The sequence below is a fragment of the Phycodurus eques genome, chromosome 10 (assembly GCF_024500275.1).
Source record: "Phycodurus eques isolate BA_2022a chromosome 10, UOR_Pequ_1.1, whole genome shotgun sequence".
Lineage (NCBI taxonomy): Eukaryota > Metazoa > Chordata > Actinopteri > Syngnathiformes > Syngnathidae > Phycodurus > Phycodurus eques.
In genome coordinates, this window is record NC_084534.1 from 22298008 (window position 1) to 22314818 (window position 16811).

At 40.6% G+C, this 16811-nt stretch overlaps 1 protein-coding gene across 1 annotated transcript in view; it reads left to right on the forward strand.

Moving 5' to 3' along the window:
- The window catches only part of ppp1r16b (protein phosphatase 1, regulatory subunit 16B), a 63981-nt gene that overhangs the window by 28593 nt on the left and 18577 nt on the right, over positions 1 to 16811 (forward strand). The window contains exon 3 of the mRNA XM_061688280.1: positions 14321 to 14391. Within this exon, the coding sequence (XP_061544264.1) occupies positions 14321 to 14391 (71 nt within the window). The remainder of the gene's footprint in view (positions 1 to 14320; positions 14392 to 16811) is intronic.

Sequence of the window (16811 nt, forward strand, 5' to 3'; positions counted from 1 at the left end):
TGAACACCTGCATGCAGAAACAATTCAGCAAAACGTGCACAATTGATCAGCTAATAGCCCAGAAATCATTCACCAGAACTTATAGACCATTTGCTGTGTTTGTTTATGATTATTGTGGTCGCAGATTGTTGTGATGTTGAGCCGCGCTGCATCACACTGAGAGCTGCTTTTCACATCTTGTTAGCATAATTAGCAGCACGAGTGGGGGCAAACTGTATATCAGTAGTGGCTCTACAAAAAGACCCCTGCAGCTGCTGCTGCCTAACACGTTTCTAATGGAATTGGACCAAGACCAAACACAAGAGAACAGCTTGTCTGTTTTAATTATTTCGGCTCTCATAGGATGAACGGCCATATTGTTTACTAGCGTGTAGTATAGTAAAAAATAGAGCCTCTTTGTTTTTTTTTGGTATTCTGGCAATTTACTTTTCCTCTATGCTCAGCTAAGTAGTGATCTGTGGCAACAAGGAACCTGTTTCAAGGAACCTGCCAAAACTGCCTGCGCCATGCTCCAGTGGCCTTGCTTCACACCTATAGACCAAACCCCTTCCTCCCACACCAGTATTGGTATTGATTGTTACCCTTAGTTAGTGATTCACGAGTTAATATCGGATTCATAAACAGAAGTTGCTTGAGCTGACACTTTCTGTGTGAAATTTACGACATCTTGCACACTTTCGATTAAAATAAAGATGAGATACGCAGTTGGTAAAGTCGTTACCTAAAAAAAAACGATTAAATATGAACAGTTTGGAGTGTTCTGAAGCAGTGTAAACACATTGATTTTTAACTTTTTTTTTTTTTTAACTGAGAGACACACTTAGCGAGGAACAGCAAGTGTGTTCTTATTGCCGTTATAGTGTGTGGTGTACTCAAGATGACCAACACAGCACACCACACACATAACCATAACTAGACTGTCATTGTAACAAGACACAGACATACATGCAATCTACATTATCGTAAATATTGAACAGGTTTTACGTTTAGAATTTTCAGCCATGACTGTTTTCTGAGAAGATTGAGATGGGGGCCTGGGGGGTGGGTGGGTGAAATCACTCTTTGGACACCCCACAAGATAATCGCTCAGTGTAATCCTGAAGAGACATTCGATAATCTGTTTTTGTTGCTGATCTTTGATCGGAAGAGGAGGAAAAGTGCTCAAATTTTGTCCTTGATTATCATTTATCTGTGGTCACCTTGCCATGGGCTGTGTTCACGCTTATAATTCGGTTCTCTGGACCAAAGCAGAAAATGATACGTTGTGTATTTTGCATTGCACATTTGGTCCTATCATAACAATAAGGCTACCTGTTGGTTTATGCAGAGTCTAGCCGCAACAATATGACTGCCTGCACAATCTAATAAAATGTAATACAAGAGCTGTATGAAAAGTCCGGCCTTCCTAAAGATAATGCTCAGTTTTTAGTCACACTGCCATACAATTGTGGCAGGCTTGGTGGTATTTGTACTAGCTGAGATGTCGGGAAGAGCTTCATTAATAAATATAAATACCATATTTCCTCAAATAGTGGCCGTGCCTCTAATAGGTGTCATGCCCTCATGAGTGATCTACTCAAGACAATTAAGATCCTACCACAAATAGATTTAACTTTTCCCATCTGAAATAAAAACATGCAGTAAATATAATAATAATAATAATATAATCAGTTCATGGATGCTATTGTTCACACATGGGAATGAAAAAGTTAACCGCTGATGGCCTTTCAAAGTTGTAAATTGAATTACAAGCTTGGTGAAATTATACTTCTAAGTGAAGATAGCATTGTATTTTGTCTTTTTTGCTACAGTACTTAGAGTGACTGCAACTACGAGAGACCCTTGGGTATTTGAACATATTTACCAATATGATTCTGATTAAGACACCGTGGAACTGTTTGAAATTATGAACAAATGCCTAATGTCTACTTTAAAACAGACCATATTGTTTTACAACACATACTGACCGTACCCTTTGCTATAGTCATGAAATCACCGGACTAAAGACGGGGAGCGTTCAGGCAGTTCACGTACCCTTGTCGTGCGGTTGTCATTGACTTGATGCAATGAACATTATGCCACAGTTGATTACTGAAGTGTCATTTGGTGCTTGAAGCCACACCGCCACCAGGACTTGAGATAAGATGTATCCTTGTGCCTGTGACATCTATCACACAGTGTCAGGATTATCATCGTCTGAGTAGCAGTCTTCGCCTGCAGACTGCTGTGGAACAGAGCTGCTATGTTTTAATTATGCTCTGTCAGCCTCAACACTGACACTACTGTAATTTCAGCTCCTTTCTCTTTTCCCATCAGCCCTCTGTGATTAGCTTCAATTTTTATGACTTCTCAGGGCAGACTCGAGGCCAACTCAACAATTTTTATTTTATTTTATTTTTTTAAACCATCCCCTTCCTCTCATGCTTTGTCTCCATAAATTAACATTCGAGTAAAGACTCCTCCAGACGTTTGCCGCTTTGCTGACTGACACGGTGGGTTTATGTGGCTCAGCTCGGGCAAGAGTGACTGACTCATTCTGCGCACGAAACATCATTTAGGATTACTGAGACCAGACTGACGTTTTTGCTTATTCAGTCGCATCATTTAGCAAATGACTGGCCAGTGTAAATGTGACACATCAGTAACAGCCCGTTTATTATACTCAAGCAGTTCACTGATCCCTTCCGTCATTGTGTCCTTCGCTTTTATAGTCGTTTTCAGCACTCATTTTCATTTCCTTCATTTGATTGCACTCTCATACAATCAACATTATCATCACTGAGCCAGGATGTTTGTTTGTGAGCAGGATTACGCAAACACTTTTTTTTTTTTTTTTTTTTAACTATTGCAAGAGTGCCTGACAACAACAATGACAACATAGAGTATAAGCACAGTACAGTGTACACACACTGAGCAACGTTACAACCAATTGGTGGTGCTATGATGGGCGCCATATAGATCGACCAGTAACTACATGAACAGTGACTGAAAACACCGACTATGATAGTAGAGTCAAACTGTTCAGACTTGGACAGAAACATGAGCCACAGCAAAGCGGAACAGGGCATACCTCACAACCACTTAGTGATGCTACAATGATTGACATGTAGCTTGGCCAATGACGGCAGGAACGGTGACTGAATAGATTTGGCCACCGGCATTGGGCCCCGTTTGTCTCCCTGTCTGTTCCACATCCGTCACATCTCCTGGCAGCAACCAGAGTTCTACTTCCATTGGTAACCTGAGGCCAGCATGGCCTCGAGCTATTCAGATGTGGATTTTGCATCATCACAGCTGCCATATTGACCTCGGGCTGGAGGATAATCAGGCTGATTTCTAGGTCTAAAATGCCGACGTCAATCAGGGCGGCGCGTGTGTGTTTTTTTGGTTGTTTTTTTTGGGTGATCTCATCTCCTCCCCAACTGTGACCTTATATCAGCGCTCATTTTGGTCATAGTGACAAAATACACCAAATCAGATCATTTAAATTGAACAATTTTGCCTTAAATGACTCTGCCCACTTACCCTCCTTTGTAATAATGAAGGTAAAGCCCCCCCCCCCAAACACACACCCCTCCCTTCCTGTAATCCCAAAATAGGATTTTGGATTATCTGTCGAGGATTAGGCCTCACCAAACCAAACCAAACCAGAATGCCTCATTAGTGGGACACAGAGCAGTAATGTTAAACACCAGGAGCACAATAAGCGACTTGTATTCATTGAAAACGTTCGTTTGAAACCTCTTTTGTGTTTAATTTAAAAATTTAGCAAAGTGACTATGACGCTGTTAAAAGTATCCATTCAATTTGTCACTCCTAATCTTGACCTAAATCTTAATATTTAAAGAGCAGATTAATGTTTTGCAGAAGAGAAATGTCATTTTTAAAAGGCAGGTTGAATACGACTGATAATCTTACGCGGTTCCATCCTTTTTATTTCTTTAAGACATGCTATGTATTTGCATCAATGCATCGGTTTATTTTTATTATTATTATTATTTATTTTCGGCAAGTGTCTCAAATAAATCACATAAATGCCTCTCCCCAAATCCAGCAAACCCCCCCCCCCCCCCCAAAAAAAAATCAGGAAAAAAAATAACAGCAAACAGCAATTGCCTCAGCTCATAGACATTCACACACAGACATTGAAGAGTCAACTGCTCAGCCCATTTGAACCCTGTTCCTAACCAAAACAGCAGCACCTATTGAAGCATGTAAACAGTCTTTCAGATGAATTGTGTGGAGATTTAGGACATGTTGCAAATAAATTCCCCGCACAGTATTAAAGATGCTCTTATGTTACTGTATGAGGACACAGTGTCTTGAAAGTATAAACTGACCTGGGGTCCCTCCACAATGTTGTGTGTTCATGTTTATGTCTTGGGGATCTACGCGACTTATTGGTTCCACCTAGTCTCCCTCAGTTTGTAAAATTTCCTAATGTGGAGACACCGTCTTCATTCCTTCAATGAGGATTAGCACTCTAGTAGACTCTGACCCGTGGCTGCTCCACGATGTTTTGTGTGTCCATGTTCATGTTCCTGAGGAGCTAAGCCACTTATGTATTGTTCTGCCAAGTCAAGCCATTTCCTTATGTGAAGTCAGCACTTTAAGGATCAATTCTAATTCCAGTAGACTCTGACATGAGCTCGCTCTACAATGTTGTGTGTGTCCATTTTTATGTCCTGGGGACATACGCCACCCATTTGTTGTGCCTAATCTACCTCGATTCTTACGGTTTCCTGACATACAAACTGCATTTGAACATCCATTAGCGCTCCAGTAGACTCTGACATGCAGTCAGTCCACAGTGTTGTATGTGTCCATGTTCATGTTCCTGGAGAGCGATGCCACTTATTTTTCTGACCAGTCCATCTCGGGTCTAGACATTTCCTTACGTGAAGATGACGTTTTCACAACCATTAGCATTCCAGTAGATGCTGACAAGGTTGCTCCACAAAGTTATGTGGGTCCATGTGTATGTTCCAGGGAGCCAAGACTATTTATTCTGTACAGGCTACTTCGGTGGTAGTCGACGACATCTTTGACAATCAGCATTCCAACTAACTGACGTGGTCGCTCCACAATGTTGTGTGTGCTCATTTAATGTGAAGAAAGAATTTCACTACTGTTGTAGAACACATACTAGATATAAGTACCTATAGGGAAGTGACACACTCCAGCTGTATACTGGGAGATAAGCCACTAAAAGCTTTGGCCGGTGCTTGCCTCACATACATGCCTTGACTCACATATGAACTTAAGTGACATCCCGTTCCTAATCCATAGGGTTCGATATGACGATCTAACCTTTGCAGCGATAACCGCTTCAACTCTTCTGGGAAGGCTGTCCACAAGGTTGATGAGGGCGTTTATGGGAGTTTTTGACCATTCTTCCAGAAGTGCTTTTGTGAGGTCACCCACTGATGTTGGACGAGAGGGCCTGGCTCTCAGTCTTTTCTCTAATTGAGGTCAGGAGTCTGTGCAGGCCAGTCAAGCTCATCCACACTAAACTCTCTTATTATGTCTATATGGACCTTGTTTTGTGCACTGGTACACGGCCATGTAAGAAATGAAAGAACTGTTCCCACAAAGCTGGGGGCATGGAATTGTCCAAAATATTGGCTCCTTAGTTCGAGTGAAAGGAACCCTGAAGTATTCAGTATATCAAGAGCTTTTGGACAATTCATTGCTCCCAACTTTATGGGAACAGTTTGGGGATGGCCCCTTCCTGTTCCAACATGACTGTGCACCATTGCACAAAGCAAGGTCCATAAAGACATGAATGAGAGAGTTTGGTGTGGATGAACTTGACTGGTCTGAACAGTCCTGACACCAATCTAATAGAACACCTTTGAGATGAATTAGAGTGCAGACTGAGAGCGAGACCTTCTCGTCCAACATCACTGTATGACCTCACAAATGCACTTTTGGAAGAATGGTCAGAAATTCCCTACACACTCCTGAACCTTGTGGAAAGCCTTTCCAAAAGAGTTAAAGCTGTTATAGCAGTCAAAGGTGGACTGATATCATATTAAACCCTATTGATTATGAAGAGGATGTCACTTCAGATCATATGCGAGTCAAGGCAGGAGAGCGAATACTTTTGGCAATATAGTGTATGTACTTGTCAAGATGGGACTCGCACAGTTTGGCTTGACTCCCTGCTGGCCTAACCATTTTTTTCCTCCCAGTAATCAGCGGGTGTCAGGCATCTTTATGGTACACAGCTGCACAAGGAGAGACTCCAGAGCCAAGAAGACACAAAACAAACATTTGTCTCCTCGAACTTTATTTAGAACTACTATATACTCTCTTTGGTGTCCGTAGATCAAACACCAGTCTGGCCCAGACTTGGAAACAATACTGTGTCGTGTTCGTTTGGCTCGGTGAAAAAACAGTCGGACAATTTTGGAGAGCCATAGTTGTGCTGCGATCAACAAGGGACCATTTATTTCAATCCTCTGAGGGCCTTAGTGAATGTAAAGTATAAAAAAACAGAAAGCAACACTGGACAATTTGTTTCTATGAGATATGATGTAGGGGTTGTATGGACTAGTCGACTTTACTACTCCAAAATAACGTTTAGAGTGTGACGTAAACTAGTTGTTAATCCCGTTTTCTTGGTTGGAGGATGAGGCAGCGACAGGCAACTGCGCAGAATAAAATTAGTCCGTCATAATTGATTTAAATGTTCTTATGTTTATGAATATGCTGCTTCAGTAAGCGAGGGAGTACCAGTAAAAGGACAAATAAAGCCAGGATTTCGATAATCTTTCGGCTCATACTGGGCTGCAACCGTGTTGTCATACTGGCGTGCTTTTATTTTGAAGGCCTTACTTTAGCGGCTACAAGGATATTTAAGCCGATGATCCCTGGATGTTGCCCGGTGGACCGGGAGCGTCGCATGTTGCCTGCAGTTGTGAATAAAAACTTGCATTGTGGAATATGCCTTGCCAGCTGTTTGAACCCCTTGATACACAATGCAAAACACACTATCAAAGCGGAAGAAGAGCGTAGAATTCTTCTACCGCACACAAAGACGTCTGTGATTATTTGCATACACCGAATTTTTCTCTCTCTCTGGTTGGATCATCACCTGACACGAGCCATAATCCACCTCACATCGATGCACTTTGTTTTATAACGTGTATGTTCTGTGTAAATTCTGTGTATGACATTGTTCATTGTCGATGAATATAGATTATTCCGAAGCATTCCCTCCTCCTATGATTTCTTTGTACTGTAATGAAAGAAATTTAAATCACATCATCAGCGACTAGTCGATGTCGAAGTTCATCCCATTAGTGTTGACAAGCTTTTTTCCAACATGCTATAAATCCATTTAGATTATTCTGAGACATTAATTCACCCAGATTTGCACATTTTACAATTTATATTTATCCTGTAAAAAAAAATAAAAATCACTGGCTCAGTCGCAACATGTTCAACAAAGGTTCATAGAGGTTGTAAACAAGATCAATCGTTTTAAAATCTGGCTTTTATGTCATTTTGAAGAAAAAAATGCTTTAGATCCAATTATTATTATTATTATTATGATTACTCATTCATTTTCCATACCGGTTATCCTCACTAGGGTCGCGGCCCTATCCGAGCTATCTTCGGGCGAACACCCTGAACTGGTCGCCAGCCAATCGCAGGGCACATATAAACAAACAACCATTCGCATTCACATTCACACCTACGGACAATTTAGAGTCTTCAATCTACCTACCATGCATGTTTTTGGGATCTGGGAGGAAACCGGAGTGGCCAGAGAAAACCCACGCAGGCACGGGGAGAACATGCAAACGCCACACAGGCGGGGCCGGAATTTGAACCCTGGTCCTCAGAACTGTGAGGCAGATGTGCTAACCAGTCGTCCACCGTGCCACCTCCAATTTGATTATTCACAGAAAAATGAGTTGAGTTTAGAAGTTAATAAAGTCTGTACACAATGAATTTCAAGGTAAGAGCCATCTTTTTTCAATGTATCTTATCTTGTTCTGAGGAGAGAGGGAAAAAAAAGATAAATACATTTTTGAAAGCATGATGATTATTCTGAGAAAAATGACTTGAATTTACACAGACACTCATTAATTTCATCTTGTTAAAACAATTAATCGGTGCAGTCTCAAGATGTTCATAATTTTTAAATATGACTTTACCTTGTTTTGGTAAACTGTCCTTCATACAGTGAGTATTTGTGGATTTAATGTTTTGGGGTTTAAAAAACAACAACAACAACACGTCTAAAGCTTTGTTTGTTTAACGTTTTTAGCATTAAATGTCAAATTCTCTTACGGGCTGCCAGCAGGTTTCCATCAAACGTGCTCTAATCTAACACACTCACTGAAAAGCTTCAGTCTCAGGTACACTTCATTGAGTGTTTGGCAACATGCGAAAATAAAAATACATCCGCACAGCTAATAACGTCTGGGAATTGCCGGCATGTCTGCAAACATTACGTGAAGGATTTGCTTGCTAATGACACCATTCGTATTATAGAGCCACGCTATCGCATGTTATGTTTATTCTATTTTGTAGCGACCCTCTACATCGTCCTGTCCTGCAGCGACATAGCGTACAATTAACGTCCCTCAACAGGTCATCATGCGCAGGATAATTATAAACCGTGGCGGAATGCTAATTATATTGCTGCTCTTCTCCCCGAACGTCCTACTAAAACCAATGTCATTTCCATGCTACTTATGGATGTGGCCTACTTTCCATGCTGCCGAGGAAGGATACTGTACCAAGCCGCGAGAAACACATTCCGATGCGCTCTTCTGGTATTGTTGTGGGTTTTGTGCGGAAGAAAAAGTAGCTTGCTTGTGGGGAAACAAATCTATGATACTATATATAGTATACTATGAGTGTGTCTATGTGTGTGTTTGTGCCTTATCTTTAAAAAAACTTTAATACCACAATGAAGTGGGGTTCTGGAACAATCGAATGAGCGATTGCCTCCAGTTAGCACCGGGAGCTGCTTTATAAGGCGAGAGAGTATCATATTTCATTTTAAAGAACCATGTTACAAGTATAATCATGCTGCAAAATTGTAATGATGGCTGAACAGCTGATTGATTTGTGACCAGTCCAGGGTTGGCCCCATATCACTATCCAAAAATCAGCTGGGATAGGCTCCAGCTCATCTGCGATCTAAAAGACAACAAGCGCGAAAGAAAATGGATGGATGGACCCATGTGCTCTGTGATTGACTGTCGATGAGTCCAGGGCGGAACCCTGCTTCTCTTGCCAAAGGCTATAGAAAATGGATGACTAGACAACACTTGCCATGATAGTCTGACAGCGTGTCGCTCTCTGAGAGGGATTATAAACAAACCACAGTGACATTTTAGTCATATAACATAAAGCATATCAAGCGTATCTCAACGGCGTAGTTTAAGCATGTGTGACAGAGGCGGAGTCCGTGGCAGATGTTATTGCCGCACAACAATGATTTACCGCTTCAATATCACAAAGTGAGCTTCTGTGTGGAAAATCGTCAATTCCCGGACTCGCCTATTGCATTATGCATGTTAGCCGAACCTAACTTAGCCTGTCGCTCGTTGCCCGACAGCCGAGAACCCTCGGGAGCTACGCTGTGATTCAGCAGCCATCCATGCAATAAAGTGTCCTCTTCTCTCATCTCACCAACAAAATGTTACTACTTGCATGACAAGAATACTGTTTCATGTGAAGAAAAACTTTCCTATGGAAAATAATGGAAATAGAATTAAAACCTTCATTAATTGTATTCTAACATTCTAACCTGCCATAAGAATAAATATAAGTCACCCATGGATATTAAAACATGAGGCAAAGGTGATATGTGCCTTACACGATTTTAAACAAATATATATATTTTTTTGCATTCTTTATTGTCAAACAAGTTGAAAAAAGAAGTTAACCATTGTCAACATTCTCTGCAGCTTAAGGGGCTGCAATTCTGGTCAGATTCCAAATTCTATGAATTTTAGGTTGGTGAAAGAGTTCACGCTGTTTTACAGGGGTGTGTAGATTTTTTTATATCCACTGAAAGAACACTATGAGGATGAAGCGTTTTAATAAGTGTTATGACTCGGGGGGTCCACAGTGGCACCCGCATTATTGCCTTTGAACTCTCTCTCAGCCCACTTGGGACAGTCCTATCGCTAACGTTAGCAGCATTGACAGCGTGCCCACGTCGAGATAACAGGAAGGAAGGGTGCGCTCCTTTTCCTGTGCCCTTGTTTGTTGACGTATCTTTTTTATCTTTTGGGAAGCATCTTGTCCACCTCCCCTGTCGCTTGGAATTCACCGAGCCCGCCCAGGAAGTCGTGTGCGAAATGTGCACGCTGATTGCTTGCGACGGCAGATAATCGCCATGGTGACTCTTCCATCTAATGGATTGTTTTTTAAAGATGGGTGTGTGTGTGTCTGTGTTTACTCATTCTTAAGGGATGGTGGCGCAGACTGATGGAGCTAAGTCACTGTTACTTCAGAATACTTTAACCTTTTAAAAAAATTCTCCAGGGGACATATGATGCAAAACTGAAAAATTCCCTTTTAATGGCTTGTATAGAAATATTTGGGTCTCTGGAGTGCCTGCTCATCCATCAAGTATGAAATTAAACAACCGAGTAAATCATAAAACACAAAGCCAAAGAAAAATTAAAATACATCATGACTAAACCACTTACTATGTTCCCTGTTTGCATATAATAATATTGATGGCCTAGGAGCATATCATGCACTGTCATGACTACAACCATTCTGTTCTGTCTTTGTATTATATTGTTGGTGTCATAGCGGCATATCATGCAATGTCGTGACTTGTGTTCTTTATTTGCCAGTCCTTTTGGTGGCATGGCAGAATATAAAGTACTGATGTGATTAAACCCCACGTTCTTCATTCGCAACTAGATGTGTAGTCGCATTGGCAGCATGGCAGAATATCATGCACTGTCAAGCCCCTTATGTGCTTAACAGGTTTAATGTTTCTCAAGCAGCTGTGAAGCCTCGAGCCCTCTCACTTTGTTCCAAGTCTCATTTTATAGGACCATTTCTGCCTCACCGCTACATGATTCAAAGTCATGTAATTTCTATTGTATTGAGGCCGTTTAGTTTCTCATATTAAATTGCGAGTCACAAACAAAGCTTTCTAATTGGCATTCTGCATTTTTTCCTATCTCACTGGGATGATTTTGTCTCGCTCACCTGTGTTAGCTCCTGTGACTTGAATGTTAGGTCTTGATTCCCACTGATAATAATGAGAGCCTCCCGTTTGTTTGTTGCTGTTGTGATGCTTCGAACGAAGGCTCCCGCCCCCTTTCAATTAATACAAATCAGTGTGTGTGTGTGTGCGTATGACAGATAACCTTGTCCTTGGCCATATTAACGACAGACTGACATAGTAGACAGACTCTGTCACACCAGCTCCAATGCAGCTGACTACCAAGCGGGACATACCGGAATTACACAAATAGAGTCCCAGTGGAAGCCCATGAAGCAGAAAAATCCGAAACGAATATAATATTGGAGTATCTATCTGCGGCAGGATGTTGTGCTAAAAAGTAATGGAAGTTTTTTTAGGAGCTGTTCCAAACAGACTAGAGCACTTGTAGCAAAAAGATGCCAGCTCCTCTTAAAGTAAATTAATCCTCAGGCAAAGTCATCTATTTTTACACTGTGCATAAAGCCAAAATCACTTATATCCCGAGAACATAGTGATTTTACTCCTTTATAAAAAGGTACATGAAAGCAGCTAAAAGCTCAAGAATACATTATTAGGTCTAGAATAATACATCAAATCAGAATACAAAAAAGTTGTATGTATAATGTCTCAAATTGGTTTTGACAGCACGCCGGATCAAAATAAGGAGAATAGCATCTCTGTCGTGGCAACCTTAGATCACCAATTTAAGTAGTCTGTACTATTAGCGGACCAGCACAGACATCTCCCTTGTTGGTGTTCTGTGTAATACTTGTGAGATGTTTGCTGTACAACTAAAATATTAGATTGACTTATTCAACATCTGAGCATGACCACTGGTTATGACCACTGTAACTGGCTAATATGTGAAAAGAGGCAGGACTTGGGGTTATTGCACGAATCTGCAGCGTTCATATAAGTCTTATAAGCCCCCCAAAAAACTTGTATGCCAGGGAAGACAAATCCTGATAATGAGTCCCACTCATTTGGTGAGTAAACATTCGTGGTGGAAAAGGGAAGGAAATTCTGTTTTTGGGACAGCGTATTATCAGCAAATGAGTGAAAATGTGATACGAGTGACTCAGAGGTTTTTCGAGATATGAGCTGCCGTTCGACCGTTTATTATTATTATTATTTTTTTTTAGCTATGACTTGCTAGCGCAGGCTTGAGATACAAGTGCTGTATGGTGCCAGTGAACTCAACAAACTTTAGTTTGGTAAATAGTGAACAATTAATCAAAACAGGAATCAAGCTGTTTCATGCCACTCCCAGTTGGAAGTTCGTCAAACTAGTCATAAAACGAGAAAGAGACAAGGACATCTCGTGTATTTAAAACTGCCAAACAACTGCCTAAAGAAAGGCGAGACTAGCTTAATGCTATTTTGCATATATGTTTAAGCAATGGCTTGATCACAAACGGTTCAGCAATATGTAAGCAGACAATATAACAGTAGTCGCAGTCATATAGTCTATCCTCTGCGTAGAACGACTAATATTAGTGCCAAACTGAGGAGTTCGGAGCGCATTTGAGACATTATGAACCCCACTTGAGTTCTAGGCAAGACATGTCCTGCTGCAATATGATTGGCTGCTGCAAAGAGGCAAGGACTGAGTCAAGTGGGATTCAGAATAACCCCTCAATGACCAGTATAGTATTATCTGTCTGTCTCCTACTGCCCCTAGGTCTAAGGCGGGCACATGCAAGGAACGGCATTTGTTTTGGATGCAGCGTGACAAAAACGGTTTAAATCTTTTTAATTTAATTATGTCGAGTTGCATGTTTTTTATGAAGTATAATATTATGGAGTGCAATTTGTTTTCCTCATTAAAATACATATTACAACAGTTTTTTTGTCTTTTTTGGAGCGTTTTGAGTTACAATTATGTTCTGCATTTTGAGTTACAAGTATGTTCACGAAACAAATTGAACACTTATCTCAAGGCACTACTGTATTTACTTTCTTTGCAAGTCCATTTACAGTGTGCGCCCCAAAATGTTCTGTTTGGGCCCCTAAGATTTTAAGCTTCGGGCCAATTCTGGAGTCCTTTATACAGTGATATGCAGTGTGTATGCAGGAGTGAGTGTTTTTGTATTTGTAGTCTAGTGTATTAGGTCATGAGTGACTACTTAGATGACACACAATAATTATAACATGAAATCCCTCTCATCTCTCATTCTTTGGCCTAATGTTTTTGTGAAAAAAAGAGATGACAGCAGGAGGTCAGTAACATCACTTCCTGCTCAGAGGTTTACCTAAGTTCACATTGCTGATTTATTTTCTGTGTATTAGTGGAGGAGGGTTTATCTGTTTTGGCCAGCAGGACGGTAGACGCTATAATCCTATGCGTCATTACCCCCCCCCAATAAAAAATAGCCCCACCCACACTGGCAATGCCATCCGGATTTCCCAAGGTCAATTAGGTAACATCCCAGCAGGACTGTTAATTTGAGAGATTGAATTTCCCACAACTGTGATGGACTAATGGAATGAGGGTTGATTGGCAGCTACCCCGTCTGACAAAAGGTTAAGGATGGATCTTGTCACGTCGTTTCATTCCTTCTCATGAGTCCGTCTCCTTACATACTCGCGAATACCACGGATTTCACCCCTTATGTTCTCCGTGTATAGAGCTATTAGCAACATAGCAGCATATTATGAACTGTCGTGACGAAATCCCATATGTTCTTTGTGTAGATTACTATTAGCGGCATAGCAGCATACCATACATACCGTGTAAATAATTTTTTTTACAACCACTTGTTTATAGTAGCATATCATGCACCATTGTGACTGCACCCCTTATTGTTCACATTGTGTATCGAAGTATTGGCAGCAGAGCATATCATGCACTATCAAAGTGGCTTATTTCGTGAGCACAGACCCTCTATTTCTCCATATATGTTTGCATACTTTGTGTCAAAATGAACAAAATCAATGAAAACATGATTTGCAATTATATTCATCTCTTAGCCATCACGTAGTTCATTAGTGTACAAGCACAAAGCTTGCATTTGCACAGGCGAGCAAATTAATTCAAGCGAATGGGGAGATATACCGTAATAGCAATATTTCTCAGCTGTCAGGTTTCATTAATCATTTCCTCCGTCTGTGTTCCACCAGTGCGCTACTTGCTAAAAAACAATGTGAGCCCAGACCTCTGCAATGAAGACGGCCTCACCGCACTTCATCAGGTGAGACCCAATTATCTTTTGAAAAATTGTTATAGCAAGCCTCATTTGTGTCGTTTTGTGCGCTCCTTGACGCTAAAAGGGAAAGTAAAACCAATTTGTCTCTGAATCCGTGAAACAGCATGTCGAACAACTTACTTTTTCCACAGAAGGTATGGACACATTTTTTTTTTGCCACTAATGTTTCCTGACCATCTTGGCTATTCTCTGTAATATGTCATCAACGTATATCCTCTTGTTTTGCCTTTCAATGCAGCACCCATACAATCTGTCTAGAGACTTCCAAATTGCTCTAATTTCATAGTCAATTCCCATAGCAAATCAGGTAAAGTGAGTTAATTTGTTCCAGACAAGATTGCCACCATAAAACCTTAATTAACTCTGAGCTGAGTGTTTTTTTTTTTAAAGTGCATTTGATTTGATTTTTAAACTTTAAAACGAGTCAGTTTGTTGCCCCGCATTATAACAGGAGGGATAAAAGCTCCATTAGCCAAGTCAAATGTCCAGGCTGGACAAAATCTGATTTTTAAAATAGACAAGTAGGCCAGGTCATTCGTAGATGAGGTTAAAAAAAAGAAATTCTACAATCTGCATGTAAAATTGTTTATTTTAACAATACAATAACAACTTACTCATTTTAAAAAATTGTATTATTCATGATTTAGTTATCAATAATTACTGGTTATTTATTAAAATAATACAAAATGTTCAATGTGTATGTGCAGTAGGGGTTCAACAACTAAGTCAAACAATGAATTGAAGATGTTGATAATTTTTCAGCACAGTGCAGAACCATTTTTAAGCCACGGACTGGTTTCACTTAAAAACATATTTAGACGAACCATCTTAGAAACAAATTAAAACAAATTCTTCACAATAAAATTCATCATTACGCTGAATGTAGTTGTTGTATTTAGTGGGAGCCCTGCGCGTGGTTTTCTCTGGTTTCATCTAGCATTCCATGGCACAGCGTGTTGTAAGACGGGACATCGTAGCCAGTCTCTCCAAAATTAAGCATTTCTCTTTTTCACCGTTTCTATTTCACTAGTGCTTTTTATTGTAGTATTTGAGGATGGATGTATATTTTTGCAAGTGACCACACTACCGGTCTCATTTTTGGTAAATTATTTCCACACACTTGTAGCATAGCATGCCGCACTGCGAAGTGTTACGACAAAGTATATTAGTAAAATATATTGTTTGATTAATTGATTTTAGGGGGGGGGGGGGGGGGAAACCATGCTAAATTAATACAACAAATATTACAGAACTGACTTGTTAATGTCAAAAGGACAGAGCGGGTTGCATGTGGCCTGCATGTTTGCCCACCTCTGCTCCATGTCGATGATGAAACAGAGGGAAATCAAGTCCTATTTTGACTTGGAGGCATTGTGCAGATTACAATAGATGTCGATGTTATTTCATATTGAGGAAATGATTTCAATATTGAGTCAGTCGTGTAGAGAAAGGAAATTGAAAGGTGAACAGCTCTGTTTTCACTCCTTAATGGAGCCATTGCTGGTGCTAATATACATTGAGAGCGCTCCCCCAATGTGTTGCCTCGTTTAATCACAAATCAACCTTGCTCTGTTTACAGTCATCAGCGACTAATTGTCCTTTAGTGTGATAATTACAATTGACCTAATGATGATGTAAGGATGCCATTGGGGCTGGCTGCGGGAGCAATGGGCTTGAATGAATGGTTTAACAGATTTCCCCCCCCCCAATAGAGGCATGCACAAAGTTGTGAAAAAACACCATGTTCTTGAGGTGAGTTGTCTGAGTGCAACAGTGCACACAGCATGTGGCACACTCTCACTGCAGTACTTACAATGCGATGAGCCACTTAGGGAGACGTCGGCGGGCGGCGCGAGAGAGCAGAGGCAGCAGAAATTACAGGTGGAAAGAGGAAGGTGCTTGGAGGCAAATATATGGAGCCATATGCAGGGGCGGATGGGGGATAGCGGGCGTGCTTTGTGCCTGAGAATACCGACAAACTCATCTTCACCTAGAAGAATATGAAAAGCAGAATTTTAGAATGAGCGTGTTTTTCCAGCTTTACTCTATTTTAGAGATGTAAAAATAAGCTTTATACCAAAACTATTATTTGAGTAATAATGGAAATGTGAACTGAACGCCAGGAAAATGTACTTTCTAATGTCTTATGTCTGGAGTGCCTGGCCACCCATCTAGTGTGAAATTAAACAACAAAGTACCCAGTACATTTTTTTGTCTGACTTTTTCTTATATTGTGTCTTTGAGCAAGAATTTAGAATGTTGCTGAACAACAATGAAACGCCATCCAGATCTCCAATGTACTGAGAGAAAATGCAAATGTAGAAATTACCACAGTATTAGAAGCACTGCAAACTACAATCACTAAAACATATTGTGCAAGTGTACCTAATGGTATGACCGATGAG